Source organism: Scyliorhinus torazame, chromosome 16 (assembly GCF_047496885.1).
Source record: "Scyliorhinus torazame isolate Kashiwa2021f chromosome 16, sScyTor2.1, whole genome shotgun sequence".
NCBI classification, from domain to species: domain Eukaryota; kingdom Metazoa; phylum Chordata; class Chondrichthyes; order Carcharhiniformes; family Scyliorhinidae; genus Scyliorhinus; species Scyliorhinus torazame.
Window position 1 is genome coordinate 141,521,023 of NC_092722.1, and position 18,159 is coordinate 141,539,181.

General features: G+C 43.7%; 1 protein-coding gene across 2 annotated transcripts in view; it reads right to left on the minus strand.

Moving 5' to 3' along the window:
* dpysl4 (dihydropyrimidinase like 4) overlaps positions 1-18,159 on the minus strand; it is a 55,410-nt gene that overhangs the window by 18,411 nt on the left and 18,840 nt on the right. For both annotated transcript variants that reach the window (XM_072479155.1, XM_072479156.1), the window contains exons 8-13: positions 15,514-15,634; positions 13,651-13,807; positions 13,135-13,276; positions 10,605-10,775; positions 5,658-5,837; positions 3,987-4,152 (exon numbers count right to left, since the gene is read on the minus strand). In XM_072479155.1, coding sequence (XP_072335256.1) covers positions 3,987-4,152; positions 5,658-5,837; positions 10,605-10,775; positions 13,135-13,276; positions 13,651-13,807; positions 15,514-15,634 — 937 coding nt within the window. The remainder of the gene's footprint in view (positions 1-3,986; positions 4,153-5,657; positions 5,838-10,604; positions 10,776-13,134; positions 13,277-13,650; positions 13,808-15,513; positions 15,635-18,159) is intronic.

The following is an 18,159-nucleotide window of genomic DNA, read 5'->3' on the forward strand; positions in this document are numbered from 1 at the left end:
TTACCATTAAAGATTGACTAGCTCCTGTATCTCTTAAAATTGTGACTTCTTTACCTGCTCCTCCTGATACACATGACTAAACTTTACCCTCACAAGTAAATTCTTTAACGAGATCTGGCACCTTCTTATCAATCACCTCTTGATCAGGCTGTACAATCTTTTGCACCTCCTTCGCTTCACTTGGGCTTTCCTTTGCCACTTTAACAAACTTCACTGTCTTATCCTGTTTTACCACATCAGCCTTCCCAAGGCAAAATCACTCTGTTTGATCCCTTCAAACTCCATGTATATTTGACCAAATTCTTTCCTTAAATTTCGAAACCTATTTCTGTAAGCTTCAGGCACTAGTTCATATGCACCTAAGATGGATTTTTTCACTTCCTCATACGTCCCAGATACCTCCTCCGGTAATGATGCAAACACTTCACTAGCTCTACCTACCAGCTTTGCTTGAATCATGTCTTGTGGCCATTTCATTTGTTTAGCCACCTTCTCAAATGAAATGAAAAAGGCTTCTACCTCCTTCTCGTCAAACCTTGGCAATGCTTGGACATATTTAAATAGATTACCACTAAGCCTTCGACTATGACACTCTTTCTCACTATCCTCATCACTATCCACCAACTGTACATTTCCCTTTACGTCTGCCAATTTTAACTGACTGTTATGTTTCATGGCCATTTTCTGAAGTTCAAACTCTATCTCTTTATCTTTCTTTTCTCCTTTCTTCTATCGCTTTTCCCTCTCTCTCTTTATCCTCTCTCTCTCTTTCACATACAAGCTGCTTTAATTCTTTCTCAAGTTCCATTTGTTTAATTCGTAACTGAATTTTAGCTATTTCCAATGAGTTAAACTGTATCTCAGGCAACTTTAAATGCTTAGCCACCGCCATAATGACCTCATCTTTTCGCATTTTGTCAGGTAATATTAACTGCAATGTTTTTGCCAAATCTAACAGTTTTAGTCTCTGTCCGTAAGGTACTGCGTGTGACCGTCTCCACCCCCAAAAACTTCAGAGCCTCTGAAAGAGCCATTGTCCACAACACACTCCCTACTTAACCTGAAATACCACACCTGAAAAGCACCCACAATATGCTCACCCCTCACTGTCTTTAAGTTCATTAAGTCAATCCACTAGATAGACTTTTATCCCGGACAAGCCCCCAATTTGTTATGGACCAGGGTTTAGAGAACCCCAAAGTGTATCATGGAGTTCACCTGACCCACAACTTTTACTAGATTGTGGTATGGGGGGCACACGGCCCACTATACAGGTGTGGTGCAGCAGAAATGGAAAGGTATTTTTCAAAGTAAAACAATGTTCACTCTCTGAACTCAAGTTAACCTTTTTAAAACATACAGTGAACATCTCAGCAACCATTAATTCAAATATAACCCCCAAAGACGACAACACTAAGTAAACCTTTAAGCTTTCCTTTTGAACATCCATACGACTTAAAAACAGAACCTTTATCGGAAGCACATCAGGTTAAAGTCACTTCTGAAAAAATTTATAATTCTGAATTCACCAAATGATCAAGAGATAGTCTTTTGATGGCAGAGAGAACAGCAGTACACCTGCTTGGTCTGGCTTCAGCTCCAACACTGAAAACAAAACTAAAACACACCCTGCAGACTGCTCAAAAATGAAAGTAAAAAGCTGACAGACAGCCCAGCTCCACCCGCTCTCTGACATCACTGCAGTAGTAAACACCCATTTCATAAAGGTACCCTCACTACAGATATTTATATACACACCTATTTATAAACACCCATTTCTTAAAGGTACTCTCACATGACACGAGTATGTCCCCCCTCCCCCCCAGCTCTTCAGAGGATGTCCACCAAGGGCATAAAAGGCCACAGGGAGTGGAAAACAGCAGGCTGCCTCCACCTCCGATGTACATCCTAGGGACACACCAAGATGTAGCAGTAGACCACGAAAGATCGGCGGGCGGGTCCCTATCTGTAGCGAGGAGGAATGGAAATGTCAAATGTCACAATTTAAATATGTTACACCTGACACATGTGAAGCCTCTGGCATGCCAATCTTCACCGCGGGCCTACCTGCACCCCTAACCCCACCCCGCTCTCCCCTCACACACACCCCCACGCCCCCTTCCTTTCTCTCCTGGGCATAGTGAATCAAATGTCCACGATGCAAACGCTGTTCAAAGGATGGGTGTGAGCAGAAAGGCAAAAGTCAGACATTGGTATAAATTGAGAGCACCAGAGCTAGCCTCAGGGAGAGTCATCATCACTCTCCTGCCTTCTATATATTGACTCGCTGACAGTGCCGATACAAACCTATCACCCTGGGGTGATGTTACACAGACCCTTGGAGGGTGGAACAGGGCAGTCAGGAGTGGGGGCGGGGCTGTGAGAGGTTCGGGAATGGGGGGGGGGGGATGAGGAGGAAGGAGAGAAATGGGCCAGAAAGAGGAGAATGGGGGTGAGGGGGTATGGGGAGGAAGGAAGGATTGGGAAGGGGGAGATGACGGACAAGCCTCGTCCTGTGAGAATCGGATGAGGGCCTCCCTGGTCCTCTGGGCATGGCTCTCCTGGTCCGCCTTCTCCTCCTCACACAAGGCCACATGTTACTCATCCTCCAGTATTTCACCCCGCTGCTGTGCCAGGTTGTGGAGCGAACAGCAGATCACCATAAAGCGGGAGACACTCTGGGGGATGTACTGCAATGCACCACCAGAGCAGTCCAGGCATTAGAAACACATTTTGATCAGTCTGATGCACCACTCAATGACAGTAGCACTTGTAGCAGCATAGGGCTCGTTATATCTGGTCTCCACCTTGGTCTCCAGCCTCTGCACTGGCATAATTATCCAGGGCCTCAGCAAGTACTCTTTATCCCCCATTAGCCAACCCATCATCCTGCGATGGTCCTTGAAGACACCCGGGATCTAAGAATACCCCAGAATGTAGATGTCATGCACGCTACCTGGGAAACATGCATATAGGTACATGATTGGAAGGTGGTGGCACACATGAGTTGAACATTCAGGAAGTGGAACACCCTCCTATTATTGAAGGGCACTTTGAGGTGGCCCATTTGGATCAATGTCGCAGACCAGATCCTGCACCATTTTCATGCTTCAACCTGGATTGCTTTCTGTACTCACACATCTTCCAGGACCAAGTTATTTTAGAAAGAATTGTCCTTTTTGGCTACAGAAAAGGAAAGAAACAGCAACAGCAGCCTCCAGGCATTTGCAGCCACCAGCAGGAGTAAGCAGCAAACACGACCTGTAGCTGTGAAATGCTCTCACAACTGACAAGGCCAATTGTTTAATAGCAATACCCTTCATATGTGAAGCTGGAGGTTTCTCACAGTCAAAGATAGTTAAAGTGACAGTCACCATAGAACCAAGAGCAGGGCTCTGTCCTGCAAGTGTTTGGTAGGACAGACAGGCAGTAGCTGTAGTTGCCCTTGTTATGAATATCCACAATATTGAAAGATGTCTTGAAGCCCTCACAGACGTAAGCCTCTCACTTATCCCAATACTCCCAGGGGTGCCCCCGACCCTTGAGCTGCAGGCTGGAAAATAGAAATGGTTACTCACCTCCTCAGTTCCCTTCAGAAGCCATTGCGCCAGCTTCACGTTTCTAAAAAGGAGTACTAAATTGTGCCCGCATGATTCCTCGCTGGGTAGCCGATTAATTCCTGGGAGGCCGTTGCATTCGACTTCAATCTCACTAATGAGATGGAAATTAATACAAATGAGATTTCATGATATGCACGCCATATGTGGGCGTGATCCGGAACTCGGCATCAGGAGCGGGCCAGTTAGATAGCAAACTGATACGCAACCGTCGCGAATCTCGATAGTGTCGATTCCCGCAATTTAACCAGCGCGCCCAGGTGGTGGTTAAATTGCGCCCCTAATGATTGCATTCAAGAAAGATCAAACAGAGGACCAAAGTTGAACCTTCAACGTTCTATTAATAATTAATAGCAAACACATTTTTACCAGCCAGCGTGAATCCGGATTGGTGAAGATTTCGTGGTGGTTGAATTGGTTGTTTAGCTGGAGACATCCGAGCTGATGGAATAGGTGTCATAGCTCTGGTAACCACAGTGACATCCTGTACAGGACCATCATAAATCCCCCTTGGAACGCCTCGGATTTCAGCCAACTGCAAACAAATGCAACTAACCTTTGATAACTCAAAGACATATTAATAAGAAGAGACAGATTAATAATAAGAGACATATCAATGCAAAGAACAATTCAGATTTCTCTCTGGCGTACAAGTATGAACTTTGAGCAATTCAGAAAATTTGGTCTTGCAATGGTTAACAGTGCCACCCCACAATATGTGCTTAAAAATTTACTGAAAATTTCTAACATTGAAAACGAGTGTGTTCAAATCTGCGTGCAAATATTATCAGATTTTAAGCTCTCGATTATTTATTTATGCATAAATAATGAAAAATATACCAGCTGCTCAAAATATGCACAGAAGACAATGGGAATCCAGATGAATTTTCAGAAGCGGAATTTGCAAGATCAACAGCAACTCCAGTTACCATGCAAATGAATGTACGATTTGGAAATGTCAACCACTATTGGTGGTGGCCGAATCTTTTATCTGATGCCTTGGCCGGAATTCTCAGGTTATTGAGATTCTCTTTTCCCGCTGGCAGTGCACCCCCAGCCAGTGGTCTCCCAGCGACGTGGGGTGGCTTTATAGGGAAATCCCAGGCTGGATTCTCTAAGCCTGCGCCGGTTCAGAGAATCGCCAGGCCGGGTGCATGCGCAGACCCGCGGCACACGTTTGATGCCGGTCTCAGCAGCTGGAGAGGAGTGGGACGCTCCTGTGCCGTGCCAGCCCCCTGTAAGGCAGAGGATCGCTACACAAAGCGGTCCAATGACGCCGCTGTTAAACTCTTCGGTTTTTATGACGGCGTCAACACTCTGCCGTCAGAAGGGAGAATCCTGCCCCCCATTGACAAGCGCCGAGAATAGAGAATCCCGCCATCAGCAAACTGCACACCACCGAGGAACACGTGGCTGGGGGACCGGAAATTCCAGCCCCTTATCTCAAAATTGGCAGCAGTTGTTAGCTCCTTAACTTTGCAGAAATGCACTCTGGTTAGAAACTGGTTGCACCTAAACTGAGAAGGATGGTCTGGAATCTCCAAACTAAAACCGGGCTCAGGATTATGATATACTCTATGAACACCAGAACGTAAAGCCAGCATATCTGCAAATTTCTGGGAAAAGAACTACTCCTCTCATTTAAATTTAATCAGAGACTTGAAATAAGGTACAATGCCTGGGCCAAAATGAAAGAAAAATAGATGGTGGTTCTAAGCAGCAGGGAAACTGTGCTTTTCCTATACACCGAGTACACACTCTTCACACAAAAGTCCATAAAATGCATTGAAAAACAATGATATTGTTGAGTATTTTTGGACTTTGGACAGATATAAAAAGGGAATGATTTAACTCCTTATTAAAATACTTGATTGTTAATCCAGGTCTCTGGATTATTAGTCCGATATCATTAATGCATTACTGTACCGTAAATTATCCAGGGTGCAACTTGTATCCATCGTAGAGGTATCAATTCTAATTCCGTTTGCAATTAATTGCCTTGAAGTTGTAATACTGAGGCAGTAAAGTTAAACACTGTACCTTGCTTCTTGCTTTTATTCTTTTGTAAACGTAGTCTGGGAATGTCTTCTTGGGGATGAAGCGTCCACAACCTTCTGTGGCATGAATCGTTCCATATTCGAGGACAATTTTACCTTGACTTACAACAACTGAAGGGGCACCACGACATTCCATCCCCTCAAATATGTTGTACTCAATTGCCTAGGAGACATAATGCAGATATGATATAGTTTTTCATCCCACACCATTTAGAGTGTACTTTCCATGACCCATTTGTCAACTAAATTATTTCATCTATATTGCAAGTATGCTGACTGACAAAGTGTAATTGTTAAAATGATGTTTTCATGTAGTCCAGTGCTGAAAAGCTGTTGGATGTTTTATTTTGAAAGACTTTGATCTGGAAATATTGGCCGGAATTCTCTGGTCATCGAGATTCACTTTTCTGCTTCTGTTCACAGTTGCATCCTTTTGTACCTCTATTGACGCTACCTCTTTCCTGCTTCAATTCTTCCTTTCCCTAAACTCACCGGGCTGGATTCTCCGTCGGCGGTATCCTCCGTTTCGCAGGCAGCGCACTCATGCCCGCAGATTTCCTGATGACATGGGTGCCCACTATGGGAAACCCCATTGACTGGCTTTTGGGAGGGAGAATTCCGCTGCTGGCGAGGGCGTGGCACAATAGAAAACGGGTGCGGCAGGACAGAGAATCCCGCCCACTATTCCTTACTTCACGATACGACGAAGAAACATTACTGTGCTTTTAGGAAGTAAGTGAAGCACAGAACAGGCAATAACTAGTGGGTGAAACAAAATGGAAAGTAAGACTGAAGTGAATGGTATGAAATGAAGCAAGTAATGCAACATTTGATGAAGAGGAATATTTGAGATGAGGAGGTTGAATTCTGTAAATGAGGGTTAGAATGTATTTGCATTTCCCTCTGTTGCACGGTCAGTGTTACAACTACACTTTTCTCATCTGTCCCTTCCTCAGATTCCACTACAGGTGAAGATTTTTTAAGGAGGAAAAATGATAAAGGAAAAAAAAAGACTCGGATTCTGAAGAATGAACAGAGAAGAAAATGAATGAGGAACAACAGTAGCAAACAGATGGCAAAGACACAAGTTTTTTCCTCTTTCACACTTTATTCTTGGACAAAAACAAAAAGAAAAAATCCTGGTGGTAGAAGCAAGACAAAAGACATAAAAGGAGTAAAGTCAATTGTTTAAGTAATAAAAGAAATGCAAATGTATGAAGAAATTATTGAGTTACCGTTTCACCAATTTGCATACTTATTTAATTGAGGTGTCCTCTTAAGGTATTTGTAATTGTCGATAGACTTTCATCGGAAATAAGTGAATATAAATGTGATTGTTTCAAAGAGTGTTTCCTATGTCCAGGTTGGCGTATATGTCCTTTAAATATTCAATATTCTGGACTAAGAGGGCATTTCAAATCTCACCTGTTTCTGTAGGATGAATTCTACGGGACAGGATTGTAAATGGGCTTAACAGGGTCAACGCTGAGAAAATGGGGACAAAAATAAAGGGCCGATCATTAAGGGCTGACATGAGCAGAAATATGTTCACTCAGGGGATTATGAATCTTTGGAATCCTCCAGTCCAACAGGTTTTGGGTGTTCCATCACTGACTATATTCGAGGCTGAGACAGATAAATTTTTGATCTCTGAGGGAATTATGAGATATGGAAAATGGGCAGCAAAGTGTTGCTGAAGCCGAATAGCAGTCACTGTCACATTGAAAGGTGGAACAGGCTCAAGGAGGCACTCCTATTTTTTATGTTCTTCCATTAAGTGTCTGTCAACCCTTGTGATTGTAGCACATTGTTGGAACAGTGTAAAAGAAGACTTCTAATTAGCCAATGTCTGTCTAACTGGAAGGAGTGCTCAATGCAACGAAAACAGAAAATAATTGTAACAGTCAGCAGATCAGGCAGCGTTTGAACAAAAATTAAATAGAGCTGTTGGCGGGCACAGGGACATATGATGCATGATTACCCTCTACCTGATGGGAATGATGCAGGGAGCACAGAAAGTGAGTGCCACCTGCTCAATTTCATAACTGTTGCGTGCAGCTCAGTGTTGAACACATTGCTGACTGGCTACACACTTAGCAGGAGGCCTAGGTTTGTACGAAGCAAGCACCAATTAAAAATAACCTGCACGTCTTAAAGCCACACTACACCTGAAAGTCAACAGCCTTCCCATCACTTATGCTGCAGCCATGGGATGGCACTGTGTAGAAGCATTGGACAGGCAAAGGCACAAGGAATAGCGGCCCTAATGGAATACAAAAGGCTGATTAGTTGAGAATTGGAATCTATTATATGTATACATATATATATATATATGTGTATATCTTGTCTTCATTTCTTATATCTCGGCATTCGACCAGAAGGGACAGAGTAAACAGAGGTCAGTGAAATGTGCACCTCCTCAGCCCACTCTCTCTTGCTCCAGCAAATGTGGCAGAGACTGCCGTGCCTGAGTGGGGTTCCTGAGCACCACCAGGTGACGTTTACCACAGTGTTGACCACCATGGCACAGGCCATCATCTTACAAAGCAGAAGAGTGTTGCCAGAAAATTAGAAGTGTTGTTGGATAAAGTTGTGATAGAATGGATTTTTGTGGTGTCTTTTATTTCCGGACTTTGGCTAAGAGAATGTTGCATTGGTCGAAGGAAATGTGAAGCATTGGGGATCTGGGATTTTTCACTGTTGAGATGCTCACAGGCAGCACATACAAAGTAATGATATTACAGATCCCCTTCCTCTTCCTCCTTGTTCCTAGGTGGTCACCAAACTCCTTGTGGTCTAGGTTACCAATGTTGGAGGATACAGCAGCCCACCACAGATCGGGAGACATGCTCCAGCAAGTACTGGAGGGCTGCCATTCTCTCTGCTTGGAGAGAAGACAATAAAGTTTCCTTTCCAGTGTACAGAGCCTCAGTGATCTCCGTGATGCAGTGGCAGACTGCAAACTGAGATGTGTTGGCCATGTTGCCTCCTCCAGTCTGGAAACATCTTCTGACCTGGGAAATGAGGGTGGCCAGACACAGGTGGCTGCTGACAGTGTCATCCACATCCTGTATGAGGCTGCAGCTCCGGGTGGAGGAGAGGGCACAGTTCAGTGACTTCCACCTTTGCGAAATGTAGCCACTGCAGACACTGCTTCAGTTTGGGGTGGAGGCAGGAGAAATACTCTCTGAAGACCATATCTGCTTAACGCCTTCTGCTGAGACCCCCCTCCTCTGAAGATCACTTCTCTTTGCTGTCTCTGCTCTGTCTTCCAGTCATGATGCAGCCCAATGAAATCCACTGTGACTGGAAGTGATATTGTTTTAATTTGTTCAAAGGAAGTGAGTGTTGCTGGCGAGGCCTATATTTACTACACATCCTAATCATCATCGTGAATGTGGTGGTGAATTGCAATTGCTCAATCATGCACTCGAAGGTCTTTGAAAGCCACACCACAGCTGTCTGGCTGAATTCTATCAATTCCTCTTGCAACACAGTACTTCCACTAACTCTGAAGCAGCAAAAGATAAATCAGGAAGCATCTAACTTGAAAGTTGAATGGTGATGTCTTTTAAATTGCACTGGAGTGATTCTCTTATGCAACTGTTTTCAGCTGTCCGTGTTTAAGGGAGGCCCAATATGGCAGGTTCAGGTGTCAAATCAGCGTTAGACTGACTCTTGTTACGATTCACTCACTCCAAATGCTTCCGGAACATGCACAGGTGCCCACGCCACAGACTTCCAAAGGATGGTCATTGGCCGAGCTGTGCAAACAGTCAGTGGTTGTAGAGGCTGTGAGATTTTTCTCATCAGCTGACTCCATAGCACTGAAACCAGTGGTGCTCAAGCGCTGAGCTTTGAGGCCAATATATCTAGTCGATGACCTTTCATCAGACAAGTGCATTTCCAGCATTTCAGATTTTGGTTCAGAGTTCCAGCAGCCGACATCATTTTGCTTTTATATTTGATACAATTACTGACAGCAGAGGTGGATGTGCTAATTTCCCTGGACATGACAAGAGTTGTATTTTTGTTATATTTGGCAGGCCACCATCAACTGCATTCAACAAATTGCTCTTCAAACATTCCTTCTGCCGTACTGAAAGGGAACAAATCCCTGTTTCCAAATCCCATGCTTGAAGGACGAGCAGATGCACTCAGAATACTAATGAGGAATTTGTCTTCTGTTCGTGTATATTGCATTCACCGCCTTAAATTGTACCCCTGAGTTTTTCAGCACAATATCTGCAAAATAAAGACACTGAATGGTACTACACTGTATGGTCTTGTCACTTAGCCCCACGAGGGAAGAGATTCACCGGGTGTGTGTTAGTCACACTGACTGGAGATGTACTGCCATTCTGCTGACTGTGAAACTGATTCTGGGTCTTCAAGGAACGTCCTGTTAACGAGTGAGAGGAAACCCCCTAGTCACAGTCACAAACCCATTGTGTCAAGAAGCAACACTTCTATCAGGCTCCCTTTGATGTAGCTGGATTCGGAGCGCTTCCAGTTGTATTGAAACTTGTAATAGGGATTTTAGGTTAATACCCTCAGCTGTCAGATATTAACTTTCTGAAATAGACTACAGAGTCAGGTCGCTGATCTGATCCTGGAGTTGTATTACCACTTTTGTTATGAAGTAGAAACTACTTTGCATCAATACAAGCGCAGGAATAAACTGGACTTCGCAAATAATTCATCTGGCCATCATTAACATGCAACCAGTTTGTAAATGCCCAAAATAAACATTAGTTTGATTTTTATATCACTGATTTTTGTTACTGAATATACCATAACAATGGCTACGGAGACCAGAAATTGGGTTTGCCAGTGGATTAAGTTCTAAATTCCAACAACAAATTCCAAACCACGTGGACTTCTAATTACTGGGTAAATGTAGGCTTAACGAGAAAGCTATTTGCGTTACCAGATTGTGTGTCTTTGCTGAAATGATTTTGACAGCTTCTGGATCCCAGATGACCAAATCTGCATCAGAACCAACAGCAATTCGTCCCTTTCTGGGGTAGAGATTGAAGATCTTTGCAGCATTGGTACTTGTAACTGCTACAAATTCATTCTCATTCATCTTTCCTGTAACCTAGAGTATAAAAATTAAATAAAGATTACAGGGGTTATGTTAAATGGATATGAATCTACACTATATTGTTTTCTTTTTCATCCTCCTGCTGAAATGATTCCAGATCACTGGTATATAAAAGCTAGTCTCAATTGTGAACATTTAAAAACTCCCTTTCCTTGGAGTATTGGATGAGGACAATTTTTTACCAGCTAAATATTTGGAAGACTAAAACTTTGTCTTTGGTCTCTGCCTTTAAATCACTTCCTTAGCCATCATCTCCACCCTTCACCTTGGCAACTGTTGAAGGCTGAACAAGGCAGTTTGCAACCCTGGAGTTATATTTGATGCCAAGATTAACTGCTGAACGTATATCGCCCAGTAATTTCTGTAACATTGCCTGGCTCCACCCCTTCCTCAGCTCATCTACTGCTGAAACCCACGTCCATGCCCTTGTTACCTCCAGACTTGTATGTTCCAATGCTCCGCTGGCCAGCCTCCCATCTTTTATTCATCATAAACACGAGTTCATCCAAAACCTTGCTGCCCATAGTCTAACCTGCACCAAGTCCCTGTTAGCTGACCTACATTGACTCCTGGTTAAGCATACCTCAATTTTAAATATCACATTCTTGTTTTTAAATTCCTCCCTGGCCTCACCCCTCCCTATCTGTGCAATTTACCCCAGCCCTCTGAGATCTCTGCTCGCCTTCAGTTGTCCCTCCTGAGCATCCTGGATTATAATCACACCATCATTGGTGCCTTGCTTTCAGCTGCCTACAACCCAAGTTGTAGAAGTCTCTCCTGTCTCTCTAGCTTTCTCTTATCCTCTACAATGCCCCTTAAAACATACTTCTTTGCCCAGGTGTTGCTCATGAGTTCTAATATTTCCTCATCCGGAGCGAGATTCTCCGACCCCCCGCTGTGTCAGAGAATCGCCAGGGGCTGGCGTGTATCCCGCCGCCGCCGGTTGCCGAATTCTCCGGCACCGGATATTCGGCGGGGGCAGGAATCGCACCGCGCCGGTTGGCGGGCCCCCGCCCCCCCCGCGATTCTCTGGCCCGGATGGGCCGAAGTCCCACTGCTAAAATGCCTGTTCTGCCGGCGTAGATTAAACCACCTATCTTACCGGCGGGACAAGGCGGCGCGGGTGGGCTCCGGGGTCCTGGGGGGGGGGGGAGCGCGGGGCGATCTGGCCCCGGGGGGTGCCCCCACAGTGGCCTGGCCCGCGATCGGGGCCCATCGATCCGCGGGCGGGCCTGTGCCGTGGGGGCACTCTTTTCCTTCCGCCTTCGCCACGGTCTCCACCATGGCGGAGGCGGAAGAGACTCCCTCCACAGCGCATGCGCGGGGATGCCGTGAGCGGCCGCTAACGCTCCCGCGCATGCGCCGCACGGAGATGTCATTTCCACGCCAGCTGGCGGGGCACCAAAGGCCTTTTCCGCCACCTGGCGGGGCGGAAATTAGTCCGGCGAGGGCCTAGCCCCTTAAGGTTGGGGCTCGGTCCCCCAAGGTGCTGAGGATTCCGCACCTTTGGGGCGGCGCGATGCCCGACTGATTTGCGCCGTTTTGGGCGCCAGTCGGCGGACATCGCGCCGATACCGGAGAATTTCGCCCATGGTTCTGGTACAAATGATGTCCGATAATTGCTTCTGCCATATGCGTTGGGAAATTTTACTGAATGAAAGGGGCTATATTAGTATAATTTAGTGATACTGTTGTTTGTATGTTCAAGTTGTTCTGATGGTTATAAAAGCCTGGAAAATTCTGCGGTCCTGCTTCAATAGTGTAAGTGTGGTGGAAATTCTGGGAATGGAAATTTTGCACAGTAGGGATAGTTTACCAGTTTGAGCTAATCTGTCCTTGTAAAGCAGTGCGGTGTCCTTCAGAGGTCCAAATGTCTTTTATAAACTCTCTGAATCTCATGAAACCACTGCAACTGTAGAAGGTAATTAATCCCCTCTTGGATTCGACTGATGACTCTAATAAGGTTTTGTAAAAGGCCTCCAAGGGAAGTTTGCCAGGTCCCAACTGCAATAAGCTTTGCTAAGGATTGAAGTAAGGAATTTCTCCAGGAAGTGAAGGAAATTTCCTGGACATAGAGGATGCAGATGAATGATTTGCCCATGGACACACCCTGTCCCCACGCTCCACCGCCCCCCCCTTCACTAAAATATAAAGATCTGGCCAAATGGGGAGCAATTCCGCTCCAGTCCCATAAACTTTGAGTCAGTGTCAGAGCTGAGCATTTCAGAATCCAATTAGCATTCTGCTGTTCGGCCATAGTTAAGCTCTTATTTATTGCCATTAACAATATGTTAAACTAAAAGGTTCAAAGGCAGATATGTCTACTACAGTTGGTTTTATACGATTAACATACCACAGCCTTATCCCAAATAATTGTCATCCTCTCTTCAATACCATTAACTCCTTCAGGGATCAGTCTGAAGTCATCTTTTCCAACAGCTTTCTGTGCAGTGGTGAAAGCACAGTGAGCACTGCCAGTAACCTGCAGATCGCCGCTGTATTCAAAAACAAATCAGACCAGGGTTACCATGTGTTAGGATGAATATGGCCACCTCATTATCACTACTCCAGGGGGATTACTTCCTCGTGCGCTTCGTGTAATGAACTCCAATAACTTAAATATAATTAGGTTTACAATTTCACAAAGGAAATCCTTCTTCCCCATTCCCAACAAGTGACCACCTTGAATGCATTTCCAATAAATAATTAAGTATAAGATTACGTACTTGGATTTTCGCCCATAGTTTTGGTTATTACTAAATTTACAAATGGTCATTATATTTTTCTACAGTACGAACATCATTCCTAAGGTTCTAAACAGAAAAATAAAAATCAATTTGCGCATGGTGAGTCAAATTGCAATTCGTACCAGGAGAGGAGAGAATTTAGATAATCTGGGGTAGAAGTATCAATGCTGAGCGGAGGGGAGGTGACGAAGGCTGCAGCTTTGGCCCAGTTCTTACTCCAGTAGTGGGATCCATCAGTCCCAAGACTTGCTGTGACAGGCTCTCCATATACAACCGCACCTGTCAAACCACACAAAGAACTGACTAGTACTCTTGGTAAAACGGGCTCAATTAAGTCATGCTGCCTTGATTTTAATTTTCTATTTAATTTGTCAGTAGGACACCCTGTACAGAACACAATGATTTAATTTAAACAGTTTGCAAAAATAAAGTAATTTCCCTAATGAGGCAGTTATTCAAAAGCGTAGACAAATGTTCAGGTACAAGTGATGCCCTGAAATTAATTAATTTGGTGTTTCTTTGCCCATTCTAGTAAAACACAAGTTTAGACGGGCAAGTTTAGACGGTCACTAACTAGGGAGGTAATATTTTGAGTTGATATGTGGGATTTTCCAGTCCCGTCCATCGCGGGCTGGAAATCCCCACCCAAAGACAACGGACCTTTCACTGGTCTGTCAAATGTTCTGTCTCGCCACTACGACTCCTGAGGCATACGGGACTGGAAAATCATGTCCGATGTTGCCAATGGAGAAATTTGCCTGCCAGTGGTCAGAAAATCATGGGTAGTGTGTCCTCAAATTCCGCAAGTGTACTGGCTGCGAACATAGTTTCCTATAGTGTAGTGAACTCCAGAGATTGTCTCATGTATATTGCTTTCCTTATGGGAAGATCGTTTTATTTCTGCCAAGTTACTTGAAATCTCCACTTTACTAAGTTACATGGAGTGTTTTTAATCTTAACATTTCATGTTCAAATGACAGAACGGCTAAAGATTATCAAAATTTGGAGTATTCTTAAAGGTGAAGCCAAACCTGAGGCGATTCATGGAACACTGATCTATGCTAAAGAGTAGAGGCTGGTATCAATTGTGATTAAATAATTTCAGAATTGATTCTTAAAATCTCTAATTATAAACAATACACAGGATTTCAGAAAGCAGTAACCCTAACAATATTTTAATTGCTCCAAAATGACCTAGTGTTATCCACAAAATAGAAATTCGGCAAAAAATATGGAATAAAATGGAGTGGGACCTTGCAGCACAAGGGGTGCTGGGAGACCTTTCTGTGGGATCAGGGATCAGGAGTCAGGATAATTTTTTTTTCTACTCTCTGGAAGCTTGACGTTGTAAAAGGGATGACATCATCTGCCAAATTTTCTGCTGCTCCTGTTTTCTGAGCTCTGAATGAATTGGCCACTGGCCAGCTGTTGGCAGAGCTCCACGGGAGCCGTGCAAGTTGGGCCTGCAGAAGTGTTGTAAGCCATGGATATAAAAGGCTCCAATAAAAGTTTCTGATTCCATAAAGTCACTTCGAAGTCAGTCCCTTCGTTTTTATGGTCACATTACTTTCAAACATCTCATCTTGCTTTTGTATGCACGTGCATATATATATTCCGACATGTCACATGTGACCACTTGTACAATATCTGACAATGCAAACTCTGAGGGATCAAGATATCTTCTTAGTCCCGAATGACATTTGTTAGGTGAATTGGACATTCCGAATTCTCACTCAGTGGACCCGAACAGGCGCCATAATGTGGCGACTGGGGGATTTTCACAGTAACTTCATTACAATCTTAATGTAAGCCTACTTATGACACTAATAAAGATTATTTTTATGTGATTTCAAGGCTAAAACTATGATGGGATGGACCAGGGCCAGTATGAGCATAATCTATGTAACCAGAGCAATTAAGCAAAAAAAAAAAGACATTATTCCACATTTGGTCAGCTAGAGATTGGTACGTAATTAGCAGTTTACCTTTCTTCCGAGCTTGTGCAATTATATCTGCAGCACTTTTGCTCATGACTTTGGTGATATACAAGGGACAGTTGGCTTGGCTTGCGATGGTGATTGCACGATATACTGCTTCTGCTTCAACCTTGAAGAAATGTTTTGATTATGTTTAAGCTGAAGTGAAAAGCAGTGTGCCCTCCTCCCACCTTCATCAGAAGCAGGTAAAAGTTGAACCAACCTTCTTTCTAACTTTTTCCAATCTTTCTGTTAAGTTCATTAAAAAGAAAACAGCACACTATCCATTTGCAACCTTCACGTTGATACAATTTTAAAGACATTGCCCATGTATGCGATTTTTAACATTCCTTTCATGTGACTATTACATTGTATCATTGAGAATATTAATAATTAGATTCCAAACCCAGTTGAATATGTACATGCAGATAAGATATAGATTGTGATAATACATCTATGATCCTTGATTTTTGAAAATAATGCAATGCTTTCTGATATTAATGGCACCCTAATGGGCAGCACGGTAGCACACGTGAATAGCACTGTGGCTTCACAGTGCCAGGGTCCCAGGTTCGATTCCCTGCTGGGTCACTGTCTGTGCGGAGTCTGCACGTTCTCCCCGTGTCTGCGTGGGTTTTCTCCGGGTGCTCCGGTTTCCTCCCACAGTCCAAAGACATGCAGGTTAGGTGGATTGGCCATGGTAAATTGCCCTGAGTGACCAAAAAGGTTAGGAGGGGTTATTGAGGTTATGTGGATAGGGTGGAAGTGAGGGCTTAAGTGGGTTGGTGTAGACTCGATGGGCCGAATGGCCTCCTTCTGCACTGTATGTTCTATGTTCTAATGATTTGGGAAATTTAGCACAGGATTAGTTTGGTTCAGATATAAAGTTGCATAGGATGTGACACATTGGTTGGCACCCCAGTAGGTGACGTACCTCAACGATATGAGGGTTGCAAGCAGGACCAGCAAATTAATTTGTATTGCAACAAAATCATGGCTCATTGCGTAATTACACCGACTGATATATGAATACGTTGTTAAATGAGACTTAGGGCCAATTAACTGAAAAACAAGAGCATTTAACAAATGGCTGATGTTAGCACTTTGCTAGAATATTACATTTGTCTGCATTATGTCATGTATACTGGTATGTTTCTGTGTTATCCACCCAAATGCATGGTTGCTATTTTTTTGGTTTAACTATTACTTAAGAATTATAGCTAACTAAATACATCCAACAACTGTTTGGTGTACTTTCTTGCATCATCTTAATCCACTTGAAATTACCAAAAATCTCAATTTTTCTGTGTCTTGCATAATTTTCAGTATGGTTTTTCTCTTTTAGCATTCTATAAAGCTTCTCCATGTACATTCCCAGCCAAAAGAATAAGTAACTTTCTCCCAATCTATGGCCAATATCATGTGGCCCACAGTAAGCAAACCCTTGACTTCCTGTACAGCAGCTTGTGGTCACCAGTCTACTGTCCTGTCTGACAGCAAACTATCAGCTCTTAATATGGTGATAACTCTAAAAACAAATTTGTAAACCAAGATACATAAATTTAAGAAGAAATCAGAAATCAAGGTTGGAATTTTACTCTCACTGACTCCCCAAAACATAAGAACATAAGAACTAAGAGCAGGAGTAGGCCATCTGGCCCATTGAGCCTGCTCTGCCATTCAATAAGACCATGGCAGATCTTTTTGTGGACTCAGCTCCACTCACCTGCCTGCTCACCATAACCCTTAATTTCTTTACTGTTCAAAAATCTATCCACCTTTGCCTTAAAAACATCCAACGAGGTAGCCTCAACTGCTTCACTGGGCAGAGAATTCCACAGATTCACAACCCTTTGGGTGACGAAGTTCCTTCTCAACTCAGTCCTAGATCTGCTCCTCCTTATTTTGAGGCTATGCCCCCTAGTTCTATTTTCACCCGGCAGTGGAAACAACCTCCCTGCTTCTACTTTATCTATTCCCTTCATGATTTTATATGTTTCTATAAGATCCCCCCCGATTCTTCTAAATTTCAATGAGTATAGTGCCAGTCTACTCAGTCTCTCCTCATAAGCCAATCCTCTCAACTCCGGAATCAACCTAGTGAATCTCTTGTGCACCCCCTCCAGTGCCAGTACATCCTTTCTCAAGTAAGGACACCAAAACTGTACACAGTTCTCCAGGTATGACCTCACCAGCACCCTGTACAGCTGGAACATAACCTCACCGCTTTTAAACTCCATCCCTCTAGCAATGAAGGACATAATTCCATTTTCCTTAATTACCTGCTGCACCTGCAAACCAACTTTTTGTGATTCATACACAAGGACACCCTCTACTCAGCAGCCTGCTGCAATATTTACCATCTAAATAATAATCCATTTTGCTGTTATTCCTACCAAAATGGATGACCTCATATTTACCAATGTTGTACTCCATCTGCCAGACCCTTGCCCACTCACTTAAACTATCTATATCTCTCTGCAGACTTTCAGTGTCCGCTGCACACTTTGCTCTGCAACTCATCTTAATGTCATCTCCAAACTTTGACACATTACACTTGGTCCCCAACTCCAAATCATCTATGCAAATTGTAAACAATTGTAGTCCCAACATTGATCTCTGAAGCACACCACCAGACAATCAGAAAGACATCCA